The sequence below is a fragment of the Elgaria multicarinata genome, chromosome 7 (genome assembly GCF_023053635.1).
Source record: "Elgaria multicarinata webbii isolate HBS135686 ecotype San Diego chromosome 7, rElgMul1.1.pri, whole genome shotgun sequence".
Taxonomy (NCBI): Eukaryota; Metazoa; Chordata; class Lepidosauria; order Squamata; family Anguidae; genus Elgaria; species Elgaria multicarinata.
The window spans coordinates 105,023,694-105,043,054 of NC_086177.1; the positions used below are offsets into that span (position 1 = coordinate 105,023,694).

The 19,361-nt window shown below is 42.4% G+C and overlaps 1 protein-coding gene across 2 annotated transcripts in view; it reads left to right on the plus strand.

Annotated features, from left to right (window-relative positions):
- Window positions 1–1,071: 1,071 nt before the first annotated feature.
- The window catches only part of KHDRBS3 (KH RNA binding domain containing, signal transduction associated 3), a 129,659-nt gene continuing 111,369 nt past the window's right edge, over window positions 1,072–19,361 (plus strand). For both annotated transcript variants that reach the window (XR_010025640.1, XM_063129920.1), the window contains exon 1: window positions 1,072–1,503. Coding sequence is in view for 1 of the 2 variants with exons in the window: in XM_063129920.1 (XP_062985990.1) it covers window positions 1,416–1,503 (88 nt within the window). In the remaining variant the exon portion in view is untranslated. The remainder of the gene's footprint in view (window positions 1,504–19,361) is intronic.

The following is a 19,361-nucleotide window of genomic DNA, read 5'->3' on the forward strand; positions in this document are numbered from 1 at the left end:
ATTAGACTAAACTGCCCAGAGATCTATTGGGCAGTATAGAAATGAAATGATAATACTACTAATAACTCTGCAGCGTGTAGCAGCTCAGCACATTTGTCCCTATTGTCAGTTGTCACTTTACTTTTTGTATTTGATTCTTCTTGAACTTTTCCTTCCTATTTACACATATAACCCATTGAATCTGCTGCTTTGGTTAACTCAACGTGGTTGTTTTGTTAGTGAAGACTTGGGCAGGATCTACACTACTGCTTTAAAGCGCTTTATAACAGTTTTGACAACTGTTGGGGCCCAGGAACACACTGCATATACAGTTTTCAAAACGTTTTAAAAGTGCTTTAAAGTTTGGGTCCCTGAGGGCATTGCTGAGGTGTGTTTTCCACTCATTCTTTTTTGCGTTTTAATCATGTGTTTTTTTGAGGGGTGGTGGTGGTGGTGTTTGGTGGAGTTTTGTACGGCTTTCAATTTGTCTAAGCCGCCTCGAGCCCTCTTGGATTGAGGCGGGGCAGGAACTGAAATGTTTTAAACTTATAAGGCGTTTCATGTATCCTGAGGAAGATTCACTGATCCTGTCAGCTACGGCGAGCGCGCCATTGAACTTCACCACACAGGAGCCTCGTCGCCTGGCGAAGGCCCTCGCCACGCCCCCTAACGGCAACTCCCCGCGCGCGTCCAGGGGACACGCGCGAGGGCGCGCGCCACTCCTTTCCCGCCCTTTGCCGTTGCCTTTGGCGCGCGAGTCCCAAACGCTCTCTTCCAGAGGGAGGGAGGGAGGGAGGAAGGAAGGGAGGGAGCCCTCCCTTCTCCCTCAGCAGCAGAACGGCGGAAAGCCAGCCAATCAGGCTTCCTCGAGTGACCGCGCGCGCCCTACCCTATAGGTAACAAAAGTGGGCGGGCTTGGCGGTGGCGGTGGGCAAGGGAAACAAAGCGAGCCGCCAGGCGGAGGAGGCGTGGCGCCCGGAGAGCCGTGGGCGTGGCTTGGGGCGTTTGCTTATTTAAGGCGCGCCGCGCCGACGTTCGAGCGCTCAGTCGCGGTCCGGAGCCGGCGCGAGCGGTGGTGTGTTTGGGGGGCGGCGCTGACGTCGTTCCACCTTTTGCTGCTGCTGCTGCTGCTTTGGCTCCGTGGGATCAGGGCAGGCAGGTGCTTGGGGCTTTCCCTGGATGCGCCCGGCTTGGAAAGGCGTAACAAGTGCCGCTGCTTCCCTCCGTGGCTTCTCCCTCCCCTCCTCTCCCTCTCGTTGAATTTCTTCCCGTTCTTCTGCCCGCCGGACGCTGCTTTGCAAGCGAGGATTTATTTGCTCCGTCGGCTGCCGCTGCACCGGCTCTCTCCCGCCCGCCGCCGCCGCCGCCCCGCTTTTGTTCGCTGCCTGCGTTTCCAGGCGTCTGGTCCGGTCCCCCCCGGGGCAGGCGGGTGGGCCATGGAGGAGAAGTACCTGCCGGAGCTCATGGCGGAGAAAGACTCGCTGGATCCGTCCTTTACCCACGCGCTGCGGCTGGTCAACCAAGGTGGGGGACGCGCGGCGGGGGCTGGGGGGCGAAGGGGTGTGGGGCGAAGGTCACGCTGCGCCGCTGGTTTCCTGGATTGAGCCCCCCTTCGCCGGGATGTGGGGGTGGCCTCGCAGCTTGTAAGCCACGGGGGGAAAGGAGGCGGACGATGGGGAACAGGGGACAAAAGCTAGAGGAGAGGGGCAGGTGCTGCCACCACCTCTCCGCAGGTGCCTGTTCCGGTGGGCTGCTGTTTGCAAGCACAGGTGAGCGCTACGCCCGGAGGAGGGCATCTCCCTCGAAACCGGGCCCGGGGGCAACTCCTAGGACGTGGGTGGTGGTCTTCAAGTGGTCCAGAGCCCAGGCGCACCTCGGGCTCCCAACCTGCAACGTGGGGGGACCCACTGTCACAGTTTACTCCGTGGCCCAACGTGGGCGGCAACAGCTTTGCCATGACCCGACTTGCGACCCGCTTTTGGGTCGTGACCCACCGGTTGAAGGCTTCAGTGGGTCCTAGGGCGTCAGTTGCTTCCGAGTAAGCCTGGATTGTGGTTGGAGCTTGTGCCTGGCAGCTTTCAGGGAGGTACTGATGCTCAAAAGTAGTTCACGGTACGCCCGTCTCGTTTGCCTTGCGACATTGCTGCTGGCTAGAGGGGTTCTAGTGCTATACCCCAAATGGCAAATTTAAGTGGCTTTCCTTCTTGTGAGTTTACAACAGGTGAGATTCAAACCAGGGTGCCTTTCCTTCTTCATCCTTGCTGTCTCTTCCCACTAGGCTCCTTCTGCTTATAGGGTTTTGTACAGCCGTACAGGATCCATCTAGCCATGGCGGAAGAGTTAGGATGAACCTCCATATTCATAGGCAGTAGTAGGTCAGTTGCTGAAGACAAAAGGGAGAGATGTTTTTATGTCCTCTTTGAAACGTTACTGGAGGTACCTGGCTGGCCACAGTGGACTATTACTCAATCATACTGTCAGTCAACCACGTTGCTGTTTGTAACCAATGACCATGACGACATAAGTCACCAACACAGCATATACGAAAACAGCAACAACCAGTCTGAACAAATCAACATAGAATTCCAAAAATACAAATCACCAAAATTAAAAACTGCTCATTTAAGTTAAGAAATCCCTGTGTCAGTGAACACTATGGTGGTTCAGGAAAACAGCTCTCAACTTACCTGCTGCCAGTGCATGCTGAACTAGGTAGATCTTGTAGTATGATTTGGCAAAATTGTCTTTGTTATTGACTGAAGAAGGATGCTTAGTTAATCCAGTCAAAATGAGCTAAATGTGTAAAAAGAAAAACCTCAGTAACTCAGGCACTCTAACATGCATGGAGATGGTGTGTGTGTGTTTTATTTTGTTCTGTACAGCACCATGAAAACTTGATGGCGCTATATAAATAAATATTAATAATAAGTGTGTGTGTGTGTGGAACTACACAATTTTAGTTACCCTGATTGCATATGTCGTGGTCGTAGTGTTGAAGATTATTTGACTCCAGAGTAGTTACATACCTTCTGACTTTAAGCCCCCCTCCCCTTTAACTGTAAATGACGGACAGAGGGGTAATTTTTGAGAGTAAGAAGAGACGTCATAGAGTGAACAGTGTTGGGAGAACAATTTCTTTAAATATTGAAGGTAGGTAGGTCCATCAGAAATGGAGGTCAAAATAATGAGGGGCCCTGCGATACAGCAGCACACCATCCTGCTTATGAGTACTTTTGTAGAAGGTGGAGGTTCCTGGGTGAGGATTGAGAGCACTTCAGACAAAAGTTCCTCCATGGGGACTCACGTTACGGGCTTTGAGCGGACAGATCTTTCCAGAAAACAAGGCAAAGGAGCTGCCTTTGATAATAGATTCCTGCCAGTGTATATTTATGTGTATTTAAAGGGAGGGGGAAAGATTTTTGGAAGTGAGAATAGGTAAATTATAGGAACAAAAAACTGCATGGTAGATCTGTCTTGACACTTGAGATCAGGCATGTTTGTGCTGGGCACATGATAGAGCATGTGGGTAATGTGAATAAGAAGGCAATGCCCCAAACCAGAGCAGTGCATAGAGGGTAGAGATTCAAGTGCTATGGAGAGTGAATGTGATGCAGTAGGTGGAAAGGGGAGGTACATGCGCCTTTTTCTGTGGTAAAGGTTTTTGGTTATTTCCTAAAGGATGGGTTTTGGCACCTTCTGTACTGTCTTGGGTTTGGGGGGATAGCAAAAACAGAGGGACGTGGGGTATGTGGATCTTCTTGGAAGTGTAGTTGAAGAGGGGTGACCTCTAGAAACTTGGGATCTGGTGTGCAAGCAAATGCCGTGAAGATGCAGCAGGTGATGGCACTTCAGCATGCCTGAGAATCTGGTGGTGATGTTCACTTGAACAAGCTGGGGGAAAGGATGCTATCAGGGATCCACACACACCTCCTCTCTTTGGTAGCTTCAGCACATGTTTCATCTTGTTTGCCTTTGATCCAGCATTTGCTTAAGAGGATTCCTCTTGGTAGGAGTCAAGTGACAAGGCTCTGCCGTCTCTGTTTTGCCTTTGGTTCTGGTGAATCCTCTGCTGTCTTGGCAGGGGACTTGCTAATGTTTTTCATTCCCAATGGGCTTGCTATCAAGGAGACACACCTACTGCCCCAGAAATTCTTCCCTCTAGTCAGACAGTTGTCTGAACTGTTTAGGACACATTATCTGGGATGGAAGCAACCATCCGTGGCTTCTAGCTTTCCATAGCAGCTCAGAAGATGAGGTGTTGTGGCAAACTACAGCCCTTAAGTTGATGTCTCTTTTTTCCATAGTCTGTCTCTGCTACATTAAAAGGGACCTTGACTTATCCTCAGCCTGATAACCGTGGAAGAAAAAAAGTTTCATTTTCTGCTCACCTTTGTAGAGAGGGTGTTTAAAGAGTATATCATATTGATGTACTTGAACTGCTTGAGTAAATAGCTTTCCAACATTTGCTCTATAGCTAAAGGAGGCAGACAGCCTCTGCAATTCTGACCTAATAATTGCCATGTCTTAAGGAGATTAGAGGTGCTTATTTTCTAAAATTTCTGTCTTGTGAGAGACTTGATTTTTTTTAAAAAATAAAGGTACTCCCAGTCCTCTTTTTTTTGGTCAGCCTGCAAATCTTGTCTGAATGCTGTTGTTTTTGGGGGCAACCTTGATGTTTCATGTTGTAGAGACAGTGGCCTTCATTTGCTAGGAAACAGAACAGCAGATGGGATTGAATAGGTATGCTAGCACCTGCCAGAGTTTGATGCTTTCTTGTTGCCATGGTGTTCATATTAAAAACTAATTTGACAAACTGAATTAGCAAATGATACAACTTTTACAGCTTCTGCTTTAAGACAAAACTCTTAAGTGTGTTCATAACTACCTCTTCAATGTAAAAACAAACAAAAAATTCAGTAACTGATAAATGTTCGACCTTCTCCACAAATCTTACACCCCTTCCCCAAAAATGTTTGCATGGAAGTAAGCCCCAATGAGCTAAATGGAAATTGCTTGTTGGCTTGTAGGATTGTTTCAACCTGTAGAACAGGCTTCCATCTTTAAAAGCCTTTGAGTACCAAAGATGTGCAGTGGTAATATATTCTGGAGCCTCACAAAACTGAGTATTTGCATATTTTTCTAACACCTCTTGAGTAGGAGCTGTCAAATATTCCCAGAAGAGCGCTACTTTTTTAGTGACTGACTATGTGTCTGTGTATGAGAGAGATCTGTCTAGGTCATACTTGTGATTGACAACTGGTTATTTTAGTTTATAATATGCATGGCTATTACTTGAGGCAGAGTTTGGGAAATTGGAGGATGGGTCTAGTAGCACCCTCTACTTTCTGGTTAGCCATGATGGCTAAACAGTGGACCAGTGGGCAGGATCAAACCGCCCACTGTTGTTAGATTGTAAGCCTGTGCGGCAGGGTCTTGCTATTTACTGTGTAATCTGTACAGCACTATGTACATTGATGGTGCTATATAAATAATAATAATAATGTAATCCATGGTGGGATGCAGTGTGGGTAGCCATTTTGAATATTCAACCCTTGACTGTGACTTGTCGCGTTGTCTGAATCCTGCAGGGTTGGCTTATGCAAGAGTTCTTTTAGCCTCGCAAAACCCACCTCCACCAAACTTAGACAATACAACAAGCTGCAGTTGTGGTTTGAAGCATGCTTCACAACTGACCATGGCTTAAATATTCATGTAAAACTGGTCAGTACCTCCATGTTTGGTGGTTGTGTTCCACTGAATACAAGTTACTGGGGAGCAAAAATGAGACAGGGCTATGCGTTTCTCAGAGGCATCAGTATGAGAAATGGGATGCAGGGTTAGATGAACCTTTTGTGTGATCTAGCAGGTGCCTTCTATGTTAAATTGATGCCAGGCCAGACCAGTTATGGGTCTGTACATTCTGATGTAGGCTGTTAAAATGGTAAAAAGTTGTATTTCATAGCATATTACAAAGCTATATTACATGTACATAGATACTTCATAGCATCTCCTTCTACACAGTGGTTAGGAGCCTCACTTAAATGGGAGGGCTTGAATCAGAACAAATGAAACTTTGATGTAAATTTATTTTACAAAGGATGGGTTCAGATATAGGTGTTCTGGAACGTAAAACATATGTCTTTTGAAATATCTTCGTAAGGGTGCTGTATCCCTGACACACCAGTTGATATGATCTATTTACTCAGCGCTGTACATCTTTACTTGTTAGGGCACACAGAGCTTAATGGGACTCCTATCACGGGTGATGACTGCAGTTTTTGGTTCTGCTGGAATCTAATTGCTTTCAGAGGTTTCTAGTAGGAAACCTATTTAAAAATAATTAAAAAGTAAATTAAATGGCCAGTCATAAAACAGAATTACAGAAACTAAAGGGGGCATTTATTTATTTTAAACCTTTTCCACCCAAAATCGAGGTTGCTTAGGACTGCTTCAGGACAGATAAGGAATTACTTCATATTCCACACAATTTAAATTGGGGATTCACTGTGACAAGAAGTGGTAACCAGTAGTCCAGATGGCTTTAATGGAGAAATTTACATAGATTTTACCCATCGTAACTAAATAGCACCTATATGTTCAGAATTATTTACTTATTTTATTTCTTACATTTATATCTCACCTTTTTCTCCAAAGTGTCCAAGGTAGCTTACATGAACCTTCTCCTCTCATTTTATCCTCACAACAATCCTGTGAGGTAGGTTAGGCTGAGTCATTGACTGAGCCAAAATCTCCCAATGAGCTTTATGGCTGTTTTGGGATTCTAACCAATACACCACACTGCCGGGTGTATATGCCAGATATTGAGGACAAACAATGGGAAAGGCTGATCCATTCATTTCTTGCGTCTATACTTCCAAGAAGCATCTGCTTGTTCACTTCCGGAATCAGTATGCTGGGTGCTGAGATTAAGCTAGATTCTTAAAATGATATGCAATCACTTTTTAAGAAATAAATGGTGGATCTCATGATAGAAGCTTCTAACATATAACCGTGAACCAAAACTGAATGAAGCCAGTTTCCCAACTGCAGGCCATTGCAATTCCAGGTTGACATTATGTTTACTTGCTGGGAAGTATAAAATGTAGAGATCAATATATCTGAAAGAAGATTGCTTTGTTATTGGGAGTGTTAGGAAGCTAAGAATATTAGATGTTACAATAGCTGGTTATTTTAAGGGTAGGGTATATCATTCTGAAAGGCTGCTAAGAAGGATTGCATGTACTTGCATCTCTAATAATCCCAGAATGGAACTTTTAATGCCTTCAGTGGGACATGAAGTGTGTGGAGAGGTCTGTTTGTAGTGCTGGACTTGATGCATCTGTCTAGGCCATCTGCAAGAGCGGTTTCCCAGTGATGAATCACTGAAGAATTTCACCTAGTACGTACCGAAACAAAGCACTGTAGCCACAAATGCACTCCCCTCAATTAAAAGGCAGGCTTATGTAACCTTTAAAACTGCCTGCCTGTGAGCTGACCCTTAGTGAATCTTTCAGATTTGAGAGTGTGAAGCGGCCACTGGGTGAAAAGAAATGACAAGCAAGCTGGGTTGTATAGGTTTTTGCAAGGAAGAGGTTGAGTTCTTGTTGAAAGAGACTTGACAGCAATATCAAATGCTTGTCTAAATGTATACACTGTTGGCATATTCAGACTGTAGACGTTGGAATGCTGGAGTATTGGGGTTTATCTCTTCAAAATGGGGATGTACTCTTCAAAAGAAATTAAATTTGCAGATTTAGTCCTTCTGCATCGCTTTTTAATCCTATTTGCTCAATTGACTGTCTTAACTAGAAGGGCATTTTATCAGCTTTGAACTGATACCCCATCCAGTTCATGGCGATCTGGTTTGGTAAGTCTTGCAGTGTTGTCATTTGCTATGTGCTCTACATTGGCATGGGAAGACCTCAGGCATGTGGAGCCTATGGCGTGGTTTTTTTTGTTTTTTACTATAGCCTATTTTGCACAGAGCCAGGTGCAAAACAGTGGCTTGGGTGAAGTTGGATGCAAAATAGTGCCTGAGGAAATGAACAATTTCCTTCTGCTTCTTGAGTTATCTAGAGATCAGAGATAGGGACATGTCTTTTGGTTAGTTAACCAATTGGGAATCAAATATTTGCTGATATAATGATGCGAGGGAGACTGGAGCAGGCAGGCACCATCGGAGCCTACTTCAGTTGGAAACCCCCCCACCCCCCCCCCAGGGCTAACTGCCATCTTCACCCTGTGGGGAAGAAGGAGCTGTTGGTTTGCCCCTCCATTGGGAGATGTGAGGACGGAGCAGGGCCTTCCCACCAGCCTAAGCAGTCTCCTTAATTTCTTTTTATTTTCTCCCTCTTCCCTCCATACACTTTTCCTTGTGTGTCATGTCTTTTTTAGAATGTAAGCCTGAGGGTAGGGACTGTCTTCTTTATTGATACATTGTAAGCCGCTCCGAGAGCCTTTTGGCTGAGGTGCGGGATAAAAATACTCTAAATAAATAAATAAATAATATAAACGATCCCACACAGTCTTACCAGTAGATTGTGATCTACCTCTTGCCCCATTGCTGGTCTACTTGGGTTGTCCTTGGAAGTCTGCTTGGAGTCTATCTGGCTTTGAGCGTGTTGTCAATAGGGGACCGATTACACTATTGCTAATAGAGTTGCATGGGCTGTTCTTGTCTTATAGGTGCAACTTTAAGATGCCAGCTCTAACCTCTGAAACATTAAATGGCTTGTCCACTGTGCATTCTAGGAAATGCATATTTTCTTGTAAATCTTCTGGGGTCATCTAGGGAAATCTTGATTTATGCGCTTTCATTGGAGGTTAGACGGATAATGTTACAAACCAGATTTGTTCTTGGTGTCATGTTTTGGAATTAATTCCATGCAGAAGCTGGCCAAGCTCTTTAGTTGCTATCCTAAAAATAACCAATGAACTGATTACTGTTCTGCCAGGCCTGTGGTATAAAGTGATAACATTATCTGTGACGTGGTTTTAACTTGTGACAGAAGTTATTTGCTCTGTGGTGGAGTTCATGGTTTGCATCAGGGATGAATAAATTGGTCTTTTTTCTGTCCATACCAATTCTGCATTCTATCCAATCCCAACGGTCTGCCAGCAGAACAGGAACTGCAGGTGGATGGGTTTTCCCTCTCCTCAGCCCCCTAATCTGCTCTGGAGGAATGGGCGACTGTCTAGAACAGACTTGAAAGGCATGCAGGAGGCTTTAGAGGGTAGAAGAACAAGAGGAAGTCCTGTTGCACCAGTGGAAGTCCGCTCATGTGACATTGGATTTAAGCTATTCTGTCTCATTTCCGCATTAGTCCACAATATTTTTAATGCACATGAATGTTAGCACTTGGGAATAACTATACTCGTTTTTTTCAAAATATGCATTTCTAATCATAACTTTCAGAACATTTGGAAAGTGAGGGCATAAGTTCCAAACTGCATGTTGGTTAGTCTGTGAGGTACAGATTGGGTCCATTTGCATTGGAATGTGCAAAACTTAAATTTAATTAATTTATTACATTTTTATATCACCCAATAGCTGAAGTTCTCCTAAATTCCTCAAGCATCCCTAGTTTGCATGCAAGAAGTCCCAACTTCAATTCCCTCCATTTCAGTTAAAAGGATTGGGGGAGAGAGACGTGTGCCTGAAGTCCCTGGAGGTACACTGCCATTTAGACAGGACAATAGTGAGCTAAATGGACAACCATTTGGACCTGGTATAAGGCAGCTTCCTAATTTATTTTATAGCAATGTTATGCATTATAACTTTATGTAATCTACACTGAGTTATTAAAGGGGTCCAATAAATCTAGCATTCCTAACACTGTTGAATTCAAAGAACAGGTTGGATGAAATCTTCAGTTACTAGAGTGATTCATATATTTCCCCCTGGTCCAAAGTAATCCAGCAAAAATTACTCAGTATAGGTCTCTTTCCTCCCTATTTACTCTCTTTGGACTCAGGGCGAGTGAAATTAGCAATTAAGCAGTGATGCATGGACATCGACTTCCAGGAGCTACAACAAGCAGCATGTGGTCCCTGCTCCACTCAGTCCGTGAGAGTACCAGGCCCGCCTAGTGGTGAGACGGCACCCTACGTGTCCTGGCTGACTATTCCCAAATATAGGAGAGCCTTTACCCTGGCAAGGGTAACACCCTTCCTTCTAGGGTAATGGAGGGTAGATTTAATAAAACTCCACTTACAAAAAGATGTTGTCCCTGTAACAATATGGAAGTGGAGACTACCCTCCATGTATTATTTTATTGTAGATTCTATCAAGAAGCCAACAATGATCTCTTACTCTCTATTATTCAGCGCTATCTGGGCTGTTCTATAAAGGACCTGAATTCTATCCTGCTTCAAGGCTATAACAAAATAATTACCGAGCAGGTGGCGAAATTTCTTAAACTGGTTATCCAGATAAGACCAGCAATGGGACCTTTTTCCTTTTAACCTAACTCTATGTGGTTTTAATTAAATGTATATTTATGGTTTTACTGTAGACTGCCTGTTTATATGTCTGATGGTCTGTTGACCGTAACAATAAAGATTTGATTAGAGTAAGCAACCTCTGCTTCTGAATATATTGTTTGAGTAGTAGAAAGAGGATTATGCTGCTATCTGATTAGGAATATTGGTTCAATTTTTGGAGTGTTGAATAAACAAACTTTTTTCCTGAACTTTAATATTGGAATGGTCAACTTGTGGCCCTCTAAAAGTTTTGGCCTACAACTCCCACCATCCCTCACAATTGGCTTTGTGGGCTAGGAGCTGATGGGAGTTGTAGGCCAAAACATATGGAGTGTCACAAGTTTCCTGCCCTTCCTTAAATATTGCATATGTATTCAACTGGTGGTCTTGTATTGAGTAGTGTCTGTGCTAGCACAAATGTCTATACTCATGCAAGCTGGAATTCTTGAAGCTTGAACTGCCAAAGAGTTACTTAAAATCATTTCTGTTTTGTCTATAACATATTCAGAAAGTAATTTGTAAAAAATCATTGGCTTCTAACCTGCAGTGGAACTGATGAAAAAGGAATTCACTGAATTGCATAGTTAAATTCTGTGCACAAGGTCAAGAACTTCAGTATTCTTGGCTGTAGTTCAAGGTTAACCATTCTTTAAATTGGATAGCTGCTTGAACATAAGAAACTACTCCTAGGCGTTTGATGGCATATGATGGGATTTTATTGTCAGTTGTTTTATCAGGTCTTGGTATCTTATTGTAAGTGTTTCACTGTTTTGCATTGTTCTTAATTTTTTTACGTTGCATCTTCTTATATTAAAATTTTACTGTTTTTTTTGGTGAACTGCCCAGAGAACTTTGGTGGTGTAGAAATGAATGAAATGAACTATGAAGTCCTCTCATAGGGAAAACATCTACATTTATGTAATTATAGCATTAAAGGCATGGGAAGAGCATAAACTGGATCCTTCAGAACTTGTATGCACTTGCTTTTAAGCAATGGTGTAGGGCGGATAATTTTCCAGAACAAAGTTTTCCAGTGCTTTGCTTTTCCATGGAAAAAAAAATCTGTTTTATGTTCACCAGTAAAAATTGCAAATGCAGTATTCAGTAAGCTTGGCAGTTGTAATATATATATTTTTAAAAAAGATTATTATCCTTAGCAAGTATGTGAGAGAATTCATTGAAATACATGTTTCAGAGTGAACTGGGAGTAATAAATAGTGATGGTGAAACTGAACGTGCCCTAACAAACTTATTGGAAGAGAGTTGAACTCAGTTGAAATAGGTTAGTGGTTGTGAGCATAAAATGCACAGTTCCTTAAATTGCTAAAATTAATGTGGCAAAATTTCCAATACCAATACAAAATTTCTATGTAGTGTAACATTTAAATTACATCAAGTGTGCTTTAATATTTTCCTTTGAATATTTCATGTCAAATACTTGTGGTTTATTGGGACAAAAGATTAACATGTAGTTTTTTGAGGCTTTGTTGCTTACGAAACACAAAGTAAACAAATACACCGAATTAGTTCTCCCTAGGGCTTCAGAAAAAGTTCTGCTGCAAATGACCCTATGCAGATTATGCATTAAGACTCCATTTATGCAAGAGTAAAGGTGTGAATGCTCAGTTCGCACCCTTATTCTTGCATAAACGAGGCCTTTATGGCAGCTATTTACACAAAGGGGAAATTGTGTAATTTCCGGAGCTTCTATTGTTGCACACAGTGGAAACTCCGAATGAAGGCAGATGGCTGTCCCGTGCTCGTTGGGCCGTGCAGGTGCTTGACCTGCAGGTTCGTGAATGTCCAGCGAGATCCTGACTGGGTCAGCAGGGGAGTCTGTTAGTCTCCGGACCCAGTTAGGCACCTGTGACAGTGTGACATCCCTACTCAGTGCTGAAAATCACCTTTGCTTCCTGTCCTGGAAAGTAAACTGGTAAGACCATCAATCTTAAATTGATCTAGCTTAAACGAAATTCTTACTTGAAACCAGCCTTTACCTACCTTGTGTGTTAGACCTAAAAGCCAGCTTTGGTGCTGTAATCCTGTGCACCTAATCCTTCGTGTAACACACCTGGTATTAGCTGTGTAAATGTATGTGCCACTAGGTGGTGCTAGGTAAGGAGAAGAGATGGGGGAACAAAACTGTCTTTCAGTTTCAAACTAACAACTTCTAATGCCGCATGATGTCCGTATAGACTTTCACTACATAAATCATACAACAGCTTGGTATCAGCAGGCCTGTGTCGGGTAATTCAGATAAAACTATATAATAATAATGGGAAGAGTTCTACTTCTAGTCATAATGGTAGAGGTTATAGGCAGCCAGAGTGGTGTTTGCTGCATGTTTACACTTGGATGATTTGGGCAGAGGGCTCCCTGTTCTGTAGAAGTTATGTAAAATGTGACTTTAGGATGTGTTCTAAACAAATTGATGAAGGCGAACTGAAGATTCTGGTAATAGTCTGGGAGGAGAAATTGCATTATCCATAGAAGATGTGGAAGAAACCCAGGTGGTGGAAAGCCACAGCCAATCTACCTGCTGGTAAGGAAACCCCCTGATGCAGCAGATCGTCTCTAGGGGACAGGTGGAGGTCAAACAAAAGTAGCAGGTGGCAAAAGATTAGAGCCTCTGAAGTAAGGAGAGAAACTGAAAGCAACAAGGACAGAGGGGAAGGAATAAACATCTCTAAACTACAAATGACATGATGCAAGGAGTGCTTAGGGCTCATGGCCAAATCTGGCCCTCTGGGATTCCCCAGATGGCCACCAGTGGTTTGATGGTTTCCTTCCTTTTGTGCAATTTTTCTTCATTCAAAATGTTGAAGTGACTCTCCTAAGGCTGACTCAAAGGTAGCAAGAGCTTTAAGCTAAAATATGTTGGTATTTTGGCTATGCCCCCGTTTTCCTTTGCCCTTTTTGCTCTGCCTACAAATCAAATGTGACTGCTGAGAGTTTCTCTGAAATATAATTTATTATTATTATTATTATTATTATTATTATTTATTTATTTATATAGCACCATCAATGTACATGGTGCTGTACAGAGTAAAACAGTAAATAGCAAGACTCTGCCGCATAGGCTTACCCTTAAGCTGAAAGAGGGTTAACACCCATGTTGTACGCATTTTCCCCACAGCATGCAAAAATAATAATAATACATGTCTTGGAGAATAGGTATTTCATAACGCTTATGTGTGTTTCATTTATGCGCAATTCTTCCGAAGAGTTCATGCCTTCCAGGAGATATATGGGGATGGACTTGCTCATCAGTAATAGAATTGCACCCTGTGCCTTTTAGAACATTGTCTGGTATGTGGTGCTACATACTAAACTTTATGTAGAAGTTCCTTCCTAAAGGGGTGGACCCAGAAGGTGGAGTGTTGGGGGGCTTCTGCTTGACTCCATGGCTGTTGGCCTGTGGAGTGCCTCAGAGTTCAGTTTTATCCCCCATGCTATTTAACGTATACATGAAACTGTTGGGAGAAGTTGTCTGGAGTTTTGGGGTGCAGTGCCACCTATGATGATGACACCCAACTCTACTACTTTCCACTCAATTCTAAGGAAGCTGTTTCAGTGCTAAACTAGTGTGTGTCAGGATTGTTAGAATTGAAAAATGTGGGTGCAAATTAGTACTTTCGTACACCCCCACCCCCACACACCCTTCCTTTATTTTAAACTGATGATCTTCATATTGGCTTGTCACATTTGCCATTTGCTTTTTCTGTGCGGAGCTGCTATGAGTTCAATACTGCTTTCCTGTTTTTCTCTGAGGATATTATTACTGTTCCCTGTATGCTCTGCTCCGCAGGTATGATCTTAAAGCAAATGCACCTTGTTTTCCCCTCCCTGTGATGGATTGTTGCTGTGTATTCAAAAGGTCACCTTACTGTGTTGGTCCAAGGATGTTCCTCCCCCCTCCTTCCCCATGCTTTGCAGGCATGGTCTTAAGTCCATGTGCCTCAGTGCCTTCTTTCTGTGGTATGTGTTCCTGCTGCCGAGGAGGGAACAGCAGGCTTACAGGAATTTGTTAGTGTTTGTGTGTTATAAGCATCAGACCCACACTCTTCCTTGCAGTTATGATCTCTGTCAAGTGACTTGCCTGTGTTCTGTAGGAAATGTCAGTGTCAGTTTACTTAGTGCTAAATGCTTGTAATGCATTGTTTAATTCCCCTTAGGGTCTTTGCAAGGGAGGAGGATGGGTAGCCAATGAGATGTAGTTGGCTGCACCCCAGTAGGCACCAGCTAGATAATATAGCATTTACCTTCAGAGCTCACTGCAGCGAAGGAGTTCTATCTAATGGGTTGTATCCAATATTAGTCTAGCTTAAATTTCATTCTTTTCAGTGGGTTTACTCCAATGGGGAATTAATACTGAATATAAAATGCGTAGTGTGATATGCATTCAACTCCTCTGTTTCTAGCCTGTTTTTTTTTCCTGGTGGTTATTACAGCTTTCCAAGATATATTGAACATTTCTTGTGTATTCTTGAATAGTTCTGCAGGGGTATCCTAAGATCTCAGGGTGCAGGATCGTAGGGTAGCCACTTCAACAAGATGTGTTGATGTCCACCACTTTGGATGGCTTTAAAAGGGGATTGGGAAAATTCATGCAGGTTAAGGCTATCGATGGCTACTAGTCTTGATGGCTATATGCAACCTCCAGTATCAGAGGCAGGATACCTATGTATACCAGTTCCTGGGAAATTTAGTTGGGATGGTGCTGTTGCACTCAAATCTTGCTTGTGGGTTTTCTGTAGGCAGTTGGTTGGCTTTTGTGTAAACAGAATGCTGGACTAGATTGACCCTTGGTCTGATCCAGCATGGTGGTTCTCACCATCTTATGAGTTAGATCATTATTTAAATTAAATCACGGTGATTGAAATTGCTGAACATGAGGGCATTTTAATTGGGTGCTATAGCAATTAAGATATATTGGTTTTCAACTTAATGTGTATACTACTAAGGAGAATAATCCAAGACTTTTGTCATGCAGTGGATATGCCTTTCTGTATTATAATTGTGTATTACACAATTATATTTGCTCAGACAAGGGATGGTTTTTAAACTGATGGGTTTTTCTTTGGCTTGCCGCACACATGCAAGGTAACCAAGCAAAATATACCAAGGTACCTGTGTGGGCTATGCCCAGAAATTTTCAGAAGCAGAAACTATTGGATGAAAGCAAGCACGAGATCAAAAGTAAAATGCCCATACTGTCTAATTGATAGCCATAAATTTTAACTGGCTGCAGTAATTACCAGAATTGCAATTTCAGTCTTAAATGTTTGTGTAAAAGCTAATATGTTTATGTTAAGGCATCATCTTAAATTCAACATGTTTAAAAGCGGCATTTTAAGGGATTTTTTTTTTAAAGACCCGAGTTAATCTACGTTTATCCATTTGGCCTTGCATTTGTTAATGGAATTGTAGAATTGCAGGTTTTCTGACTTTCATCCATAGTTACCTGGCAGTTCATCAGCTGGAGTAGTAGGCTTGGTCTGCCTGCCTTGACAAGCTAGTCTCTGCCAGTTCTAGAGCAGCTTATGCTACGGTTGCGAGTTGCCAGAAAAGCAAAGTTGTTGCAGTAACTCTCTCAAATCCCTCTCTAAATTGGAATCCCGGTGCATAATAAGAAGACAGAGAAGGAGACCTTCATTGAATAACTGCCTGAAATTTAGTAATTCTGACTAGCGGTTTTCTGAGGGTGGGGAAACAGTTGGAATTAGGAGCGTTGTGATTAGTTATAAATCTGTATTCAGCTGCACTCCATTTCCCCCCCAAGGAGGACCTTCCCCCGAGGAAGGCATTTGGCATGGGCAGCATGTTCCAAAAGCAGATGAAAATCTGGAATCTTCACCTTCCAAAGTACTAAATGGCCTTCAAGCATGATAAGCTTCTCCACATCAAGTAATAAACACTTTGAACCTTCAAGTATAACCAAGGGCAGATCAACATATTATAAAATGCTTTGGGTGATGATCTGCTCGTAGGATGTGTCTGAGGAAGTAAGCAGTACAATATTGTTAAGCTTGTTCATAGCGGTAGGCACCTCCTCCTTGGTGCACCCTTTCACAAAACACTGGTAACTTTAGAGATGGCCTTGAGTGTCATCCTTTTTTTTTTTTTTTGGTAGAAAGGCAGAGTACCAGTAACATAAATAGCCTATTTCCCCTTTCTGCTGAGAATTATACGAGAACCAATGGGTTCAATTTTTTTATTGAAGATTTCTAGAGTGCTTGAACTAGTGCACCCAATGCTTGCATAGCTAAACTGAAATTTCTGCCTGCAGGATTGGTATCTATTTCAAGAGATACTTGTTAAAGATTATGAAGAACTTCCTAACATCAGCAAAGAAGCAATGAGGTTGTAGTATCTGCTTGAAGGTTTTAGAACTTTTTGGTACCATTATCACTCCTTCATTAGTGAACTTGGGTGGCAAGCATTGAGAAGAATGGAACCAAAACAGCCAGTGATATACAAGAGGGAGGTACTGTCATTCTTGGGATGGGGGTGGACGGGACTGTGAGATTTGTGGAATAACTGGTAGTGAAATAACCTACAGTCTCTCCCCCAACACACACACATGTGGGTTTTAGATTATAACTACATTAATTGATCCCACAGCATCTAACCAGCAGAAGCCCAGAAACACAGGTCAAAAAACTACTAACTTTCAAAAATTCACATTTTCTTCCATGTTATGATATGGTGACTCTATTCACATGTTGGGGATTTAAGCATGATTTTGGAGCATTCCTAAATGTATCAGTAAAAAATTCATTATATCAATATTTTTTTAATAAGGAATGGAATAAATAACTATGCTATGTATCTTAAAGAGGATTAAAAAAACATTTCTGTCCATGGCTTCATTATTTCCAGACATATTTTAGATCTCTAACCTTTCTATAAAATCCTTCATATTGCATGTTTTTAGGAATCCTTTTGGGGGAGTAAAGGCTGGATAACCATATATAAACAAATACCTTGTCTTAAATTCTAAAGCATTAACGGTTTTTAATGCTTTATGTGTGTGTGTTCTGTGTTTTAGAATTTTAAATTTTGTATACTTCTTTTTATCTCAATTTTAGAAGTTCTGTAAACTGCACAGAGAGCTCTGGCTATGGGGGCAGTATATAAGTGTAATGAAGTGTAATGTGCCTGCTTGCATTCTCTTCCTCTCCTTATTGTTTTACTATGATTTTATTAGATTGTAAGCCTATGTGGCAGAGTCTTGCTATTTACTGTTTTACTCTGTACAGCACCATGTACATTGATGGTGCTATATAAATAAATAATAATAATAATAAATAAATAAATAAATATAAAGCTGTTAAACGTTTCAGAAAAAAACAAAACAAAAATGGTCCTGGGGTGGGTGGGGTGGATACACCTTGGTTTTTCCTGGATTTTTCCGTTTTTTACTGGGCTTTCACACCTTCACTTACATTATCATCTATTTAGTGCCAGGTGAAGTCCTTTTTATTCTCCCAGACATTTTAGGGACTGTCTTAGTGCCCTTAAATCTTTGCACTGCTTTATCCCTGCAGGTTTTACTTTTGGCTTTCTTATGGGCTATTTTATTGCCTTCGTTTTATTAGCATTTATAATGTATTTAGTTACTCTGTAAACAGCCCAGATAACTTCTGATAGGCGGTTTAAAAATCGAATAAATAAGGAATGGAAAAGGGATGGGATGGAGGGGAGAGAATGGGCTGGCTGGGACTTGAAGCAATGTTGTAGTGTATCCTGCATGTAGACCTTTAATAGATACTCAGACACCCAAATGCACCTTTGCTTTGGGAGAAGGGATAGAGCCCTGAACAAAAGCACTCCTCCTAGAGGCTGGGAATATGGTACCAGCACTTTGTTTTAGGTAGTACTTGTAGGATATGTTGGCTGAGCAGAAGTATGAACTTCAAGAATGCATCAAAACTTTTCTATCCAGATGCTTCATAGTCCTGTGGAGTAGATCCCTCTCTCCATTTTATAGATGGAATCATGCCTGAGCCATGCAGAGTTTTCCAAAATAGTAAGTACCAAGTACAGATAACCAGATTCATTTAGTAAGCTTAGCTACGTGTACCAAATATCCTAGGGCTGTGTACTTTAGAGACTTTTGAGTCAACTAAGCTGTCCTGCATTGGAGTTCCTGAATACCTGTCCATACTCGTTTCATAATAAATGGAGCTGCCTTGAAATGAAATAATGCTGGCAAAAGACTTGAGTGTCCCATTAAGGATAAAGTTTAATAGAAACAGTAATCTGGATAGTTGGCTTCCTGATACTCAGTTTCCAAGATATCTGTTGAATTAAATATATGTACTCATTTCTCCCATGTAGGCTGCAAAAACACGTTAGTGGTAGTGATAACTATAAAAAGCAATGTTTAAGTTATTTACAGTGCTTGATGTGAATTCTGCCATACCTATACAACTTCTCCATCAGTGTTTTTCATGCTTCCTGCCTTCAGAGAACCTATTCTCTGAAAGCATAGTCCCTAACTATGTCATCACAGGTGGGGGCTGTGGTTCGGAGTTGCTTTTATCAACCACATGTGCTCCGCCAAGTTCACCCCTTTCTGTCAGAGGCTGATCTTACCACCGGAGTCCAGGCCCTGGTTCTTTCCAGACTGGACTATTGCAACCTGTTGTATACAGGGCTTCCCTTGAAGCAAATCCAACACCTACAGGCTGTACAAAATGTAGCAGCCAGGTTGGTCAAGAGGCTCCCAAAGTGGTCTTCTATCACTTTGGAGCTTCAAGAGCTCCATTGGCTGCCAGTGGCTGCTAGGGTGCGCTACAAGGTCTTGTTGACCATGTATAAAGCCCTGCATTGCTTGGGTCCTGGATACCTGAGCACTCGCCTCTCTCCTGTGTCTCACCATTGGCAGACTCGCT